This window comes from Pelobates fuscus, chromosome 5, assembly GCF_036172605.1.
Source record: "Pelobates fuscus isolate aPelFus1 chromosome 5, aPelFus1.pri, whole genome shotgun sequence".
Lineage (NCBI taxonomy): Eukaryota > Metazoa > Chordata > Amphibia > Anura > Pelobatidae > Pelobates > Pelobates fuscus.
The window spans coordinates 219,934,511-219,947,052 of NC_086321.1; the positions used below are offsets into that span (position 1 = coordinate 219,934,511).

At 38.5% G+C, this 12,542-nt stretch overlaps 1 protein-coding gene across 1 annotated transcript in view; it reads right to left on the minus strand.

Moving 5' to 3' along the window:
* The window catches only part of LOC134612181 (transmembrane channel-like protein 2-B), a 167,218-nt gene that overhangs the window by 35,966 nt on the left and 118,710 nt on the right, over positions 1-12,542 (minus strand). The window contains exons 17-19 of the mRNA XM_063456537.1: positions 11,899-12,024; positions 10,250-10,328; positions 3,883-4,006 (exon numbers count right to left, since the gene is read on the minus strand). Coding sequence (XP_063312607.1) covers positions 3,883-4,006; positions 10,250-10,328; positions 11,899-12,024 — 329 coding nt within the window. The remainder of the gene's footprint in view (positions 1-3,882; positions 4,007-10,249; positions 10,329-11,898; positions 12,025-12,542) is intronic.

The window sequence follows — 12,542 nt, forward strand, 5'->3', positions numbered from 1 at the left end:
GCCTTGATTCTCTAGGATTTTAAATCTATTTGTCAAAGGAATTTCATTAGGGTTGGTGGAATATGAATATTTCTTTCCTGTCTTAATGCCTGTTTGTATTCTGTATGTTGGTGATTGTTTCTTGGATATCTAACTGCCTCACTATAGGTTCTATGGTGGTACTGATTTTCTCTTATTGGCCTCTCTTCCCTAGTATCTCTTGGGCTTTCTTCTCTAAGATCTTTTGTTCTATTTATTTCTGTTTGTCTGCCATATTTTTTGTTTCTAAAATTTTGTTGTGGTTCGTAAAAACTATCTAAAATTTTGTTGTGGTTCGTAAAAACTATCTACAATTTTGTTGTGGTTCGTAAAAACTTTAAACAATCTAATTATGGTAAAGAAAGACAGAAACATAGTTTTTACGAACCACAACAAAATTTTAGAAACAAAAAATATGGCAGACAAACAGAAATAAATAAAAATAATATTATTAGACACTAATAATAATTATTAGACACTAATACATACAAAAAGATAACCACAAATCCTAGTATAGAGATACAAGAGAAATTTAAAAGCTATATTGAAAAAGGTGTAACATTAGGAATCCTAACAGAGGACGAAAAGAGGTACCTATCAATTGCACATCCTAAAACACTGGTCTTTTATTATTTACCAAAAGTCCATAAAAATAAGAATAACCCTCCGGGAAGACCGATCATTTCAGGTAGAGATTCTATTTCTTCAAGGGTCTCAGAATACATTGATAAATTATTACAACCAATAGTTATTAAGAATCCGTCATACCTAAAAGATACCATACACATGTTACAAATTTTAGAAGAAATTGAATTGCAAGAAAACTATATTTTAGTAACAAGTGATGTAAGCTCCCTGTATAGCATTGTACCTCATCAGTTGGGAATAGAGACAGTGCAATATTTTTTATTTTTTTTTAAATTAGATTTTAAAGATATACAGATTGATTTTATTGTGGAAGGTATTTTATTGATTTTAACCAATAATAATTTTTGGTTTAAAGATTCCTTCTTTTTACAAATCACGGGTACGATGATGGGCACCAAGTTCGCACCAAGCTATGCCAACTTGTTCATGGCATACTGGGAAGAGCAAGTTATATTACCAAGCACACAAGGTGCGAGCTTGGTGTCCTACCGCCGATACATTGATGATACCTTTTTTATATGGAAGGATGGTGAAACACAACTTAATAATTTTTTAAATATTTTAAATAAGAATAAGTGGGGGATTATTTAAACATCCATATATAGCAACAATCAGATCAATTTTTTAGATTTAGAAATTTTTATCTCAGAGTCAATAATACACACAAGGAATCACTTTAAGGATGTTGATGAGAATAGCTATATTGAAAAAAACAGATGCCACTACACTCCTTGGTTCAATTTTTAAGAACAAGAAGAAATTGTACACAAGATAATGATTATATACTGCAAGCAGAAAGAATTAAACAACAATTCATAGAAAAAGGGTATAGTGAAACAGAATTAACAACTTGTATGGAAGATGTGGGAAAAACTAGAAGACAGGAACTTATCACATCTAAGGGAAATACATCAAAAAAGAAGAAATATTCGAAAAACTAAAGTAATATAAAGATCCTGTTTATATGCAATCATAGCGGAAATAATGTTAAAATGAGAAATATTGTCAAAAAATATTGGCCGATTTTACAGGAAGACCCTATTTTAAAACAGATTCTACCCCCTAAACCAATGATAGTATATAGGGGATGTAAAAACCTAAAACAAATGGTAGTGAAAAGTAGTTTTAAAAGCAAAAAAAACAGAACACTTTTTAAATAAAAATAAAGGCTTCTACGGTTGTGGATCTTGTTTAGCCTGCAGAGGAACCAACCAAGAAAAAAGACATACTACTTCTTTCCAATTTCAAAAGGATAAATATTTACCATTAAAAACCTATTAACATGTTACTCAAAAAACGTTATCTATATTCTTAGATGCCCGTGTGGTCTAATATATGTGGGCAGGACTATTAGATGCCTGCATGTCAGAATTGCAGAACACATAAGAAATATTAAAAAGGGTTTTGAAACGCACAGCGTGTCAAATCACTTTAAAACACACCATAACAGTGATCCAAAAAACATGTTGTTTTGTGCTATTAAGTTGGTACAAAAAGATTGGAGAGGAGGAGATTTTAATAAAAAGATAGGAGAGGAAGAGATGAAGTGCATTTATAATTTTAAGACACTAATCCCACATGGTCTTAATCAAGATTTTGAGTTATGCCATTTTATATAGTCTTTTAAAGTTTTCCATAGGGACATTTGTGTATTGATATTTTAATAAGATGATTGAATACAATTTATACTATATATCTGTCTGTCACATTTACTTTTGTTTTAAAACATTTTTTTGTATAAGAGAGTGTCATTTTAGTTCATACAAAATGTGCACTGCCACTTTAAGATAGTTAATAGAAGGAAATTTGCATTTGCACGTTAAGAAATTCCCTATAAATAAACATCTAGTGATCTTGTAATTTTATATATGTAAGCAATGATATAAAAAATTGATTATTTCTCTTGATGCATATTTTATTATGTCTATTTGATATAATTTGGACATTTGTGGTTAAACCACATAAACTCCGTCTGAGAATATATCAGGATGTGTTGCTTCTTCAGTGGAACTCAATTTGCGTTCCACCTACGACCATAGAACGAAAACCGGAAGTAAGCGCTGACGCCCCACGTGACCGGAACCCGGAAGCAACTGCCGATGAAGGAATGGAACGCAAGGTGCGTTCCACCGGAAGAAGACCGCGAAACACAACATTTAAAGAGGAATATGGACGCAATAACAAACACACAGCCAACTGAGGAAGCCACAGAGGCGAAACGCGTTTTGGCTATTAATTTACTTTACTTTACAGACTTTTATTTTCATTTTATGTATCAATAAATATAAGTTTTACTTTTAAACAATCTGGATTTATTTCAGTCTATGATTGGAAGCTATATATTTTTGGACATCCAGACCATCCACAGAGGGACTTGGATCACACTTGGAAGATCCTGAGGCTATTGACACCAGAGCCAGGTTCACAATTGTCTCTAACTTTGTGAGTGTTACCTTGCATATGTCACTTTATATTTATATTTAAAGCTATCTGCACTATTTTGTGTACCTCTCTGTCTCCACAGAATTATTGAATTGAGAAGAGGGGACTATAATTGCTCCATCCATTGTGTTTGTACTGGATGGGATAGGCATAAGGCTATCCTAACTATAAGATGAGGCCAGGGACTAATGAAAGTATTTAGAAAATTGGGCAGACTAGATGGGCCGAATGGTTCTTATCTGCCGTCACATTCTATGTTTCTATGTTTCTAAAGAGGGAAACAACAAAAAAGAAAAGAAAAAGAAAACTTAAGATAGAAACGCTTTGATGATAGAATGTACGTCAGTCCATCATAATACACATCAGGGCACAATGAAAATAATGTAGTATTACTACACAAGAGGGGAGACTCAACAACATGACCAAGGGGCCCAAGGCCGGAGGACATTCTCCCGTCTTTATATAACATAATTGTATTTGTGGGAAGTAAATCAGTTGAGACACCGCAACTAGTCGAATAATCTAAACCCAAAACAAGTATGTACAATTTCCTTGACTGTCTAATTTCAAAATATACCCTAATACCACGAGTTCGAAAAAAAAATAAAAAAAATAATTCAATGTTATTTTTATGGGCAAAAAATGAGTTTTTCTTTTAATAACATGGACATTTCTAAGTGACTCCAGAATTTTGAACACTTGTATTTTTCTTTTACCCAATAGTTATCATGATCACATGAAAAACCACAATTGTAATACCTGATATGAAATTACCTGGGTTTTTATCCTCCTTCTTTATCCCAAATCTTACACTGGGAGGGAGCAACTCTTCCAAATCATTCATTATTTCATTTGTGGTGGCTGTGTTGTTTCTTCTGTTCTTTTCATCTTCACGTGTCTTTTTTTTTTGTGCCAATAAAAATATTGTTAATTGACCAAATAATTTAACAAAGTAAAATGTCAAACTAAAATAATAGATATTTTGAGAAGGTATGTTCTGAACCATTCATAAAAAAAGGAACTCCTTTATTATAGTTTGACCTAAAGTGTGGTCTCAATATCATCTAATAAACATAATAAGCATGGGCACTGGCACTCATTTATGGGAAGTGAGCAGAGTACTGGAATGCACTCTTAAAGACTTACACTAAAGTTCTTGCTATATTCATAATCAGCCCTGCCATTCATGTGAGGTTGTTTTGTGTATCTATACATGTTTATCAGTCATTTGCTGAAGTGAGAATCGTCAGGAATTCAAAGTGAATTCTGATGAATTTTAAATTTAAAGTAGCTGAACTGGAATATCCGTGAATTATATTGAGTTTCCTACTGACTATTAGCAAAAGAATAGTACAGTTGTACTTTTATATTTATTATTTTATTGTTATATTTTATTATATGACGTTTTTTGCCAACATAGCTCATTGGGTCTAAATTTTGTGAGCTTGTTGTCAACCTGCCACAGCTGTGTTTATTAGATGACTTTCTTGTGTGTTTGTGTATGTATGTTCAGGTGCATATGTATCTGTATGTACCGTATATACTCGAGTATAAGCCGACCCGAATATAAGCCGAGGCCCCTAATTTTACCCCAAAAAACTGGGAAAACTTATTGACTCGAGTATAAGACTAGGGTGGGAAATGCAGCAGCTGCTGGTAAATTTCTAAATAAAATTAGATCCTTAAAAAATTATATTAATTGAATATTTATTTACAGTGTGTGTATATAATGAATGCAGTGTGTGTATGAGAATGCAGAGTGTGTGTATGAGAATGCAGTGTGTGTGTATGAGAATGCAATGTGTGTGTATGAATGCAGTGTGTGTGTATGAGAATGCAGTGTGTGTGTATGAGAATGCAGTGTGTGTATGAGAATGCAGTGTGTATGAGTGCAGTGTGTGTATGAGTGCAGTGTGTATATGAATGCAGTGTGTGTATATGAATGCAGTGTGTGTGTATGAGAATGCTGTGTGTATGAGTGCAGTGTGTGTGTATGAGAATGCTGTGTATGAGTGCAGTGTGTGTATGAGTGCAGTGTGTGTATGAGTGCAGTGTGTGTATGAGTGCAGTGTGTGTGTATGAATGCTGTGTGTATGAGTGCAGTGTGTGTGTATGAGAATGCTGTGTGTATGAGTGCAGTGTGTGTGTATGAATGCAGTGTGTGTGTGTATGAATGCAGTGTGTGTGTGTATGAGTGCAGTGTGTGTGTATGAATGCAGTGTGTGTGTGTATGAGTGCAGTGTGTGTGTGTATGAGTGCAGTGTGTGTGTATGAATGCAGTGTGTGTATGTGTGTGTGTAATGCAGAGTGTGATGCAGAGCCTTGGTGGGGGGTGGGCATTTTTATTTTTTATTATTTTAATATTTTTTTGTTTCATTAAATTTTTTTATTATTATTATTTTTTATTTTATTATAATTTTTTATTTAATTATTATTTTTATTTTATTATTTTTATTTTTTTATTATTATTGCTATATATAAATTTTTTCGTCCCCCCTCCCTGCTTGCTAGCTGGCCAGGGAGGGGGGCTCTCCTTCCCTGGTGGTCCAGTGGATGGGCACTGTGTAGGAGGGGGCTGTGGGGGCTGCAGAGGGATGTTACTTACCTTTCCTGCAGCTCCTGTCAGCTCTCTCCTCCTCCGCCGGTCCGTTCAGCACCTCGGTCAGCTCCCAGTGTAAATCTCGCGAGAGCCGCGGCTCTCGCAAGATTTACACTGTGAGCTGACAGAAGAGCTGAACGGACCGGCGGAGGAGGAGAGAGCTGACAGGAGCTGCAGGAGAGGTAAGTAACGCTCTCTGCAGCCCCCACAGCCCCTGTCTGTATTATGGCAATGCAAATTGCCATAATACAGACTATTGACTCGAGTATAAGCCGAGTTGGGGTTTTTCAGCACAAAAAATGTGCTGAAAAACTCGGCTTATACTCGAGTATATACGGTATCTATTTACATTTAGGTATTGCTTTATGTTACGCGTGTGTCAAAATTCTATAATTATGTCTACGTATGTTCTGCAGTTGCAAGAAAAAGTATGTGAACCATTTGGAATGATATGGATTTCTGCACAAATTGGTCATAACATGTGATCTGATCATCATCTAAGTCACAACAATAGACAATCACAGTCTGCTTAAACTAATAACACACAAAGAAAGAAATGTTGCCATGTTTTTATTGCACGCCATGTAAACATTCACAGTGCAGGTGGAAAAAGTATGTGAACCCTTGGATTTAATAACTGGTTGAACCTCCTTTGGCAGCAATAACTTCAACCAAATGTTTCCTGTAGTTGCAGATCAGACGTGTACAATGGTCAGGAGTAATTCTTGACCATTCCTCTTTACAGAACTGTTTCAGTTCAGCAATAGTACCCGGCTGAAATTTCTTTGCACAAAAGGCAATCCCCAACCTGTACTCGATTGTGCAAAAGGAAGTAATGGCATGTCTGGCACACAGTGTTAGGGCAAGGGTCCATCTGACCACTGATACCTGGTCTGCAAAGCATGGTCAGGGCAGGTATATCACCTCCACTGCGCATTGGGTAAACCTGCTGACGGTTGCCAAGCATGGAATGCATGGCTCTGCAGAAGAGTTGGTGACACCGCAACGACTTGCAGGCAGGCCTGCTGCCACCTCCTCTACTCCTCCTACTCCATCCTCTTCCATAACCTCCTCGGCTGAGTCCTCTTCTGCTGCTGCATCTTGCTCCACATCAACGGCACCCCCCCAGCTCCCCAGGTACTATTCCACGTCTTGGGTTTGACTTGCTTGAAAGCAGAGAGTCACACCGGACAAGCACTCCTGTCCGCCCTGAACGCACAGGTGGAAAAGTGGCTGACTCCGCAGCAACTGGATATCGGCAAGGTGGTTTGTGACAACGGAACAAAATTGTTGGCGGCATTGAAGTTGGGCAAGTTGACACATGTGCCGTGCATGGCACATGTGTGTAATCTGATCGTACAATGCTTTGTGCATAAGAACACAGGCTTACAGGACGTCCTGAAGCAGGCCAGGATGGTGTGTGGCCATTTCAGGCGTACCTACACGGCCATGGCGCACTTTGCAGATATCCAGCGGCGAAACAACATGCCAGTGAGGCGCTTGATTTGCGACAGCCCAACACGTTGGAATTCAACACTCCATATGTTCGACCACCTGCTCCAACAAGAAAAAGCTGTTAATGAATATTTGTATGACCGGGGTGCTAGGACAGCCTCTTGGAGCTGGGAATTTTTTTGCCATGTTACTGGACGCTCATGCGCAATGCCTGTAGGCTCATGTGTCCTTTTGAGGAGGTGACAAACCTAGTCAGTTGCACCGAAGACACCATCAGCAACATCATACCATTTGTTTTCTTCCTGGAGCGTGCCCTGCAAAGAGTGCTGGATCAGGCCGTAGATGAGCGTGAAGAGGAAGAGTTGTGGTCACCATCACCACCAGAAACAGCCTTATCAGCATCGCTTGCTGGACCTGCAGCAACGCTGGAAGAGGATTGTGAGGAAGAGGAGTCAGAGGAGGAATGTGGCTTTGAGGAGGAGGAGGTAGACCAACCACAATAGGCATCCCAGGGTGCTCGTTGTCACCTATCTGGTACCCGTGGTGTTGTATGTGGCTGGGAGGAAGTACATACCTTCATTGAGATCATTGAGGAGGAGGAACAGGAAATGAGTAGCTCGGCATCCAACCTTGTGCAAATGGGGTCTTTCATGCTGTCGTTCCAGTTGAGGGACCCTCGTATAAAAAGGCTGAAGGAGAACGACCTGTACTGGGTGTCCACGCTACTAGACCCCCGGTATAAGCAGAAAGTGGCGGAAATGTTACCAAATTACAACAAGTCGGAAAGGATGCAGCATTTGCAAAATAAATTAAAAAGTATGCTTTACACAGCGTATAAGGGTGATGTCACAGCACAATGGGAATCTAACAGAGGAAGAGGTGAAAGTCATCCTCCTCCTCCCACGACCACGCCGGCAAGGACAGGACGCTTTAAAGACGTGTTGTTGATGGAGGACATGTAGAGCTTTTTAAGTCCTACGCATCGCCACAGCCCTTCGGGATCCACCCTCAGAGAACGACTCGACTGACAAGTAGCAGACTACCTCGCCTTAAATGCAGATACAGACACTCTGAGGAGCGATGAACCCCTTGACTACTGGGTGTGCAGGCTTGACCTATGGCCTGAGCTATCCCAATTTGCGATAGAACTTCTGGCCTGCCCCGCTTCAAGTGTCCTGTCAGAAAGGACCTTCAGTGCAGCAGGAGGTATTGTCACTGAGAAGAGAAGTCGCCTAGGTCAAAAAAGTCTAGATTACCTCACCTTTATTAAGGGACTGACAGTGGGCGATACATTCGACTAAAAAAGGCCTGATGAGATGAGCTGCCTTGGGCTAAAAATGGTGACCCTTTGTAGGAGGAACAGTCCCTATTCTGCTCTGTGTCAGTGTGTATCAGGGTCTCTGAGGACAGGTGTCAATCCATATCTGCCAAGTGACCCTATGTAGGGGGAACAGTCCCTATTCTGCTCTGTGTCAGTGTGTATCAGGGTCTCTGAGGACAGGCGTCAATCCATATCTGCCAAGTGACCCTATGTAGGGGGAACAGTCCCTATTCTGGTCTGCGTCAGTGTGTCTCAGGGTCCCTGAGGACAGGTGTCAATCCATATCTGCCAAGTGACCCTATGTAGGGGGAACAGTCCCTATTCTGCTCTGTGTCAGTGTGTATCAGGGATCATAAGAATAGGTGTCAATCCATATCTGCCAAGTGACCATATGTAGGGGGGAACAGTCCCTATTCTGCTCTGTGTCAGTGTTTATCAGGGATCATTAGGATAGGTGTCAATCCATATCTGCCAAGTGACCCTATGTAGGGTGAACAGTCCCTATTCTGCTCTGTGTCAGTGTGTATCAGGGTCTCTGAGGACAGGTGTCAATCCATATCTGCCAAGTGACCCTATGTAGGGGGAACAGTCCCTATTCTGCTCTGTGTCAGTGTGTATCAGGGATCATAAGAATAGGTGTCAATCCATATCTGCCAAGTGACCATATGTAGGGGGGAACAGTCCCTATTCTGCTCTGTGTCAGTGTTTATCAGGGATCATTAGGATAGGTGTCAATCCATATCTGCCAAGTGACCATATGTAGGGGGAACAGTCCCTATTCTGCTCTGTGTCAGTGTGTATCAGGGTCTCTGAGTACAGGTGTCAATCCATATCTGCCAAGTGACCCTATGTAGGAGGAACAGTCCCTATTCTGCTCTGTGTCAGTGTGTATCAGGGTGCCTGAGGACAGGTGTCAATCCATATCTGCCAAGTGACCCTATGTTGGGGGAACAGCCCCTATTTTTCTCTGTGTCAGTGTGTATCAGGGTCTCTGAGGACAGGTTTCAATCTATATGTCAAGGTGTCAATATGTCATATGTCAGGTGTCAATCCATATCCATTGTGATTTAGGAATGTTAGGTGATTTATGCACTTTATGGATTAAAACCAGACTCTGCATCAACTGTGTAATTTTCCATGGGAGTTTTGCCATGGATCCCCCTCCGGCATGCCACAGTCCAGGTGTTAGTCCCCTTGAAACTATTTTTCCATCACTACTGTGGCCAGAAAGAGTCCCTGTGGGTTTTAAAATTCGCCTGCCCATTGAAGTCAATGGCGGTTCGCCCGGTGCGCCGGTTCGCGAATGTTTGCGGAAGTTCACGTCTGCCGTTCGCGAACCGAAAATTTTGTGTTCGCGACATCACTATTTATGACCAATTTGTGCAGAAATCCATATAATTCCAAAGGGTTCACATACTTTTTCTTGCAACTGTATATACATTGAAGAGGGATCAATAAAATGATTAAAAAGTGTTTGTATAAGAGGCAGTGTCTATTTGATGTTCTGGGCACAGCACTGATTAATGTGACTTCTCTAAATATGGAGTGAAAGAGATCCCCATAAAGTGCACTCACATATCCCACAGGCCTTTAGAATACAAATGATGCACTATGCATACTGATTACATGGCATGTAGAATGCATTTTAATATTTCTTATACAAAAAAAAACTTAGGTCAAACCATGTACTTGTGATTACTATTAGAGGTAAATATAGACTCTGACATTTTTTTTTATTTCTTAAAAATGAAACTATTTAAACTCACCCTCTGCATTTTCTTCTTTAATTCAATGTTTGCATTCTTGTATGCTTTTGATACAGCATTAAGGTAATATACAGCCAGTCTATCAAAAGCAAGACCACAGTTTATATATTTTGAATTTCAGTCATGGTACAAACAAATATAGTATATACAAATAAATGATACATTTTGTGCACTGATGATCACATAAGGTTCAGTGTATGCTTCCTGTAAAACCATGTAGCTTGCAAATCAGGAAAGCTCATAAATTAAAAAAAATATTATTTGCTATTCAGTAACACAACACAAGGTCACATTCTATAAGAACTCACATTCTATAAGAACTCAACACATACAGCATATGCTTTTTTTTTCATATGATCACATATCTCCCAAAAGTCCCTATTTAGGAGGGGCAGCCCCTATTTAAAAAAAATATTATCTGCTATTCACTAACACAACACAAGGTCACATTCTATTAAGAACTCAACACATACAGCATATGGTTGTTTTCCCCATATGATCACATATCTCCCAAATGTCCCTATTTAGGAGGGGCAGCCCCTATTTAGAGAACATATCCATCTGCCCCTCTTTTCTATCCTAATGTCCCTGTTTTATAAGCTTCATATTATTGTTGTGTCTGATTGTATAACAGAGTTCTACTACAATAATATTCACAGTATTGTATCTTTGAACTACGATAAATGTGTTTAAAAATCAGTCTGTGTAAAATATGAGTGTTCTCACTCTAAATTGCATTCTAGTTGCATACATTGTGATATGTAAGTCAACTAAAATTTACGAACAGTCTCACCACTGGCCACGCCTCCATTAAAGTGTCCCTCTTGGCCCATTTGAAATGTTGGGAGGCATGTGGTTACAGTTCTGTGAAAACCATATTGAAAGTGTTATTGGTAGCCAAAACCAGTGAAACATTGTCACTGTTTGCACAGATAATGTTGCAATTTAAATAAATAACATATTTGCATAACATTAAAATATTCTTAAAAAATATATAAATGTGTAAGGATACCCAGACATCACGATTAACCAGGAGAGTTTAGACAAATGTTGTCTAAGGCCAATGACAGGTGTAAAAGGGGGACCTAGTCCCCTGGTTAAATATCCATTGGGCCACAGATTGGCAATCCTCCAGGCTCTAATTTAAAAAAAAAAAGGCTGACATTATCTTTAAATTGCCAGATGCCAGTCCTTTTGGGCTTTTTATCCATACAAAACAGAAGTTTGGCTGCACTCACGGTCTTAGATAAATGTAGTCTCTGTTTGAAAATGTTTGAATGATATAAGTTACATAAATTATGTTAATACTAATAACTAAAATTATCCTGATATTAGCTGTTAAATATGATGAAGAGCTCTAAAATCCCTTCAGGCCCAGGAAACAACTCATGCATGCACTAAATATTGTAAGATACATATTGGAGCTAAAAAGTGATAAACAGCATATTTCTGGAAACCTATATAACTTATTTCTATGTACAATGATAGAAATAATTATAAAATTAATTTACCTTTTTTTTATCAACTCAAGTGTCTAAAGTTCATTTCTATGTAAATGAAAATAAATATACATTATTACGCTTTTCTAAAGTGCTGTGCGTGATTATAAGAAAAGAGAACAAATTATTAAAATAAAAAATATGACTTACATCAATAGAAGCACAGCTGCTATAATAATTCCTGGATTGGATACATATCCAAATAGGTTGCTAATGAATGGTGGGAAATCCTTTTCAATAGTTTCTTGAATGACATCATACATTCTGCTTTTTCCACTTAAAAAGAATAAATCTATATATTACGTTAAATTGTAAACATTTATATTTAAAACAATGCATATATAAATATGTATTGTGACAGAGTCTATGGGAGGGTAATAGAAGGAAGGTATCTAGGACCCAGAATCCTCCATAGTCTATACTCATTCACCTGCCCAATTAGCAACTGCTGAGGCTTTAATTAGCAGGTCTCAGAGCAGAAAGAGTCAGATACAATCTGACCTGCAGGGAGAGAGCAGGTCTGTGCAGAGCAGCATCTAAACAAAGTGCTAAAGGTTGGTGAAACCAATGCTTATTTTTGATTTGTGTAGTTTATTACCCTGGTTAGTAAGGGACATTTCTTTATGTTTAGTTAGTGCTCAAATTTGAGCTAGGATTTATTTTGTAGATTTTCCTTTCTGTTGTGCTGCAGTTTTTGAACAAACTGATTGCTGTATGGATTTTGTGCACGCTCTAAATAAACCACACCATTTTTGCACCAGAGACTGTTGTTCTATGCCTGTTACCCTAGAGGA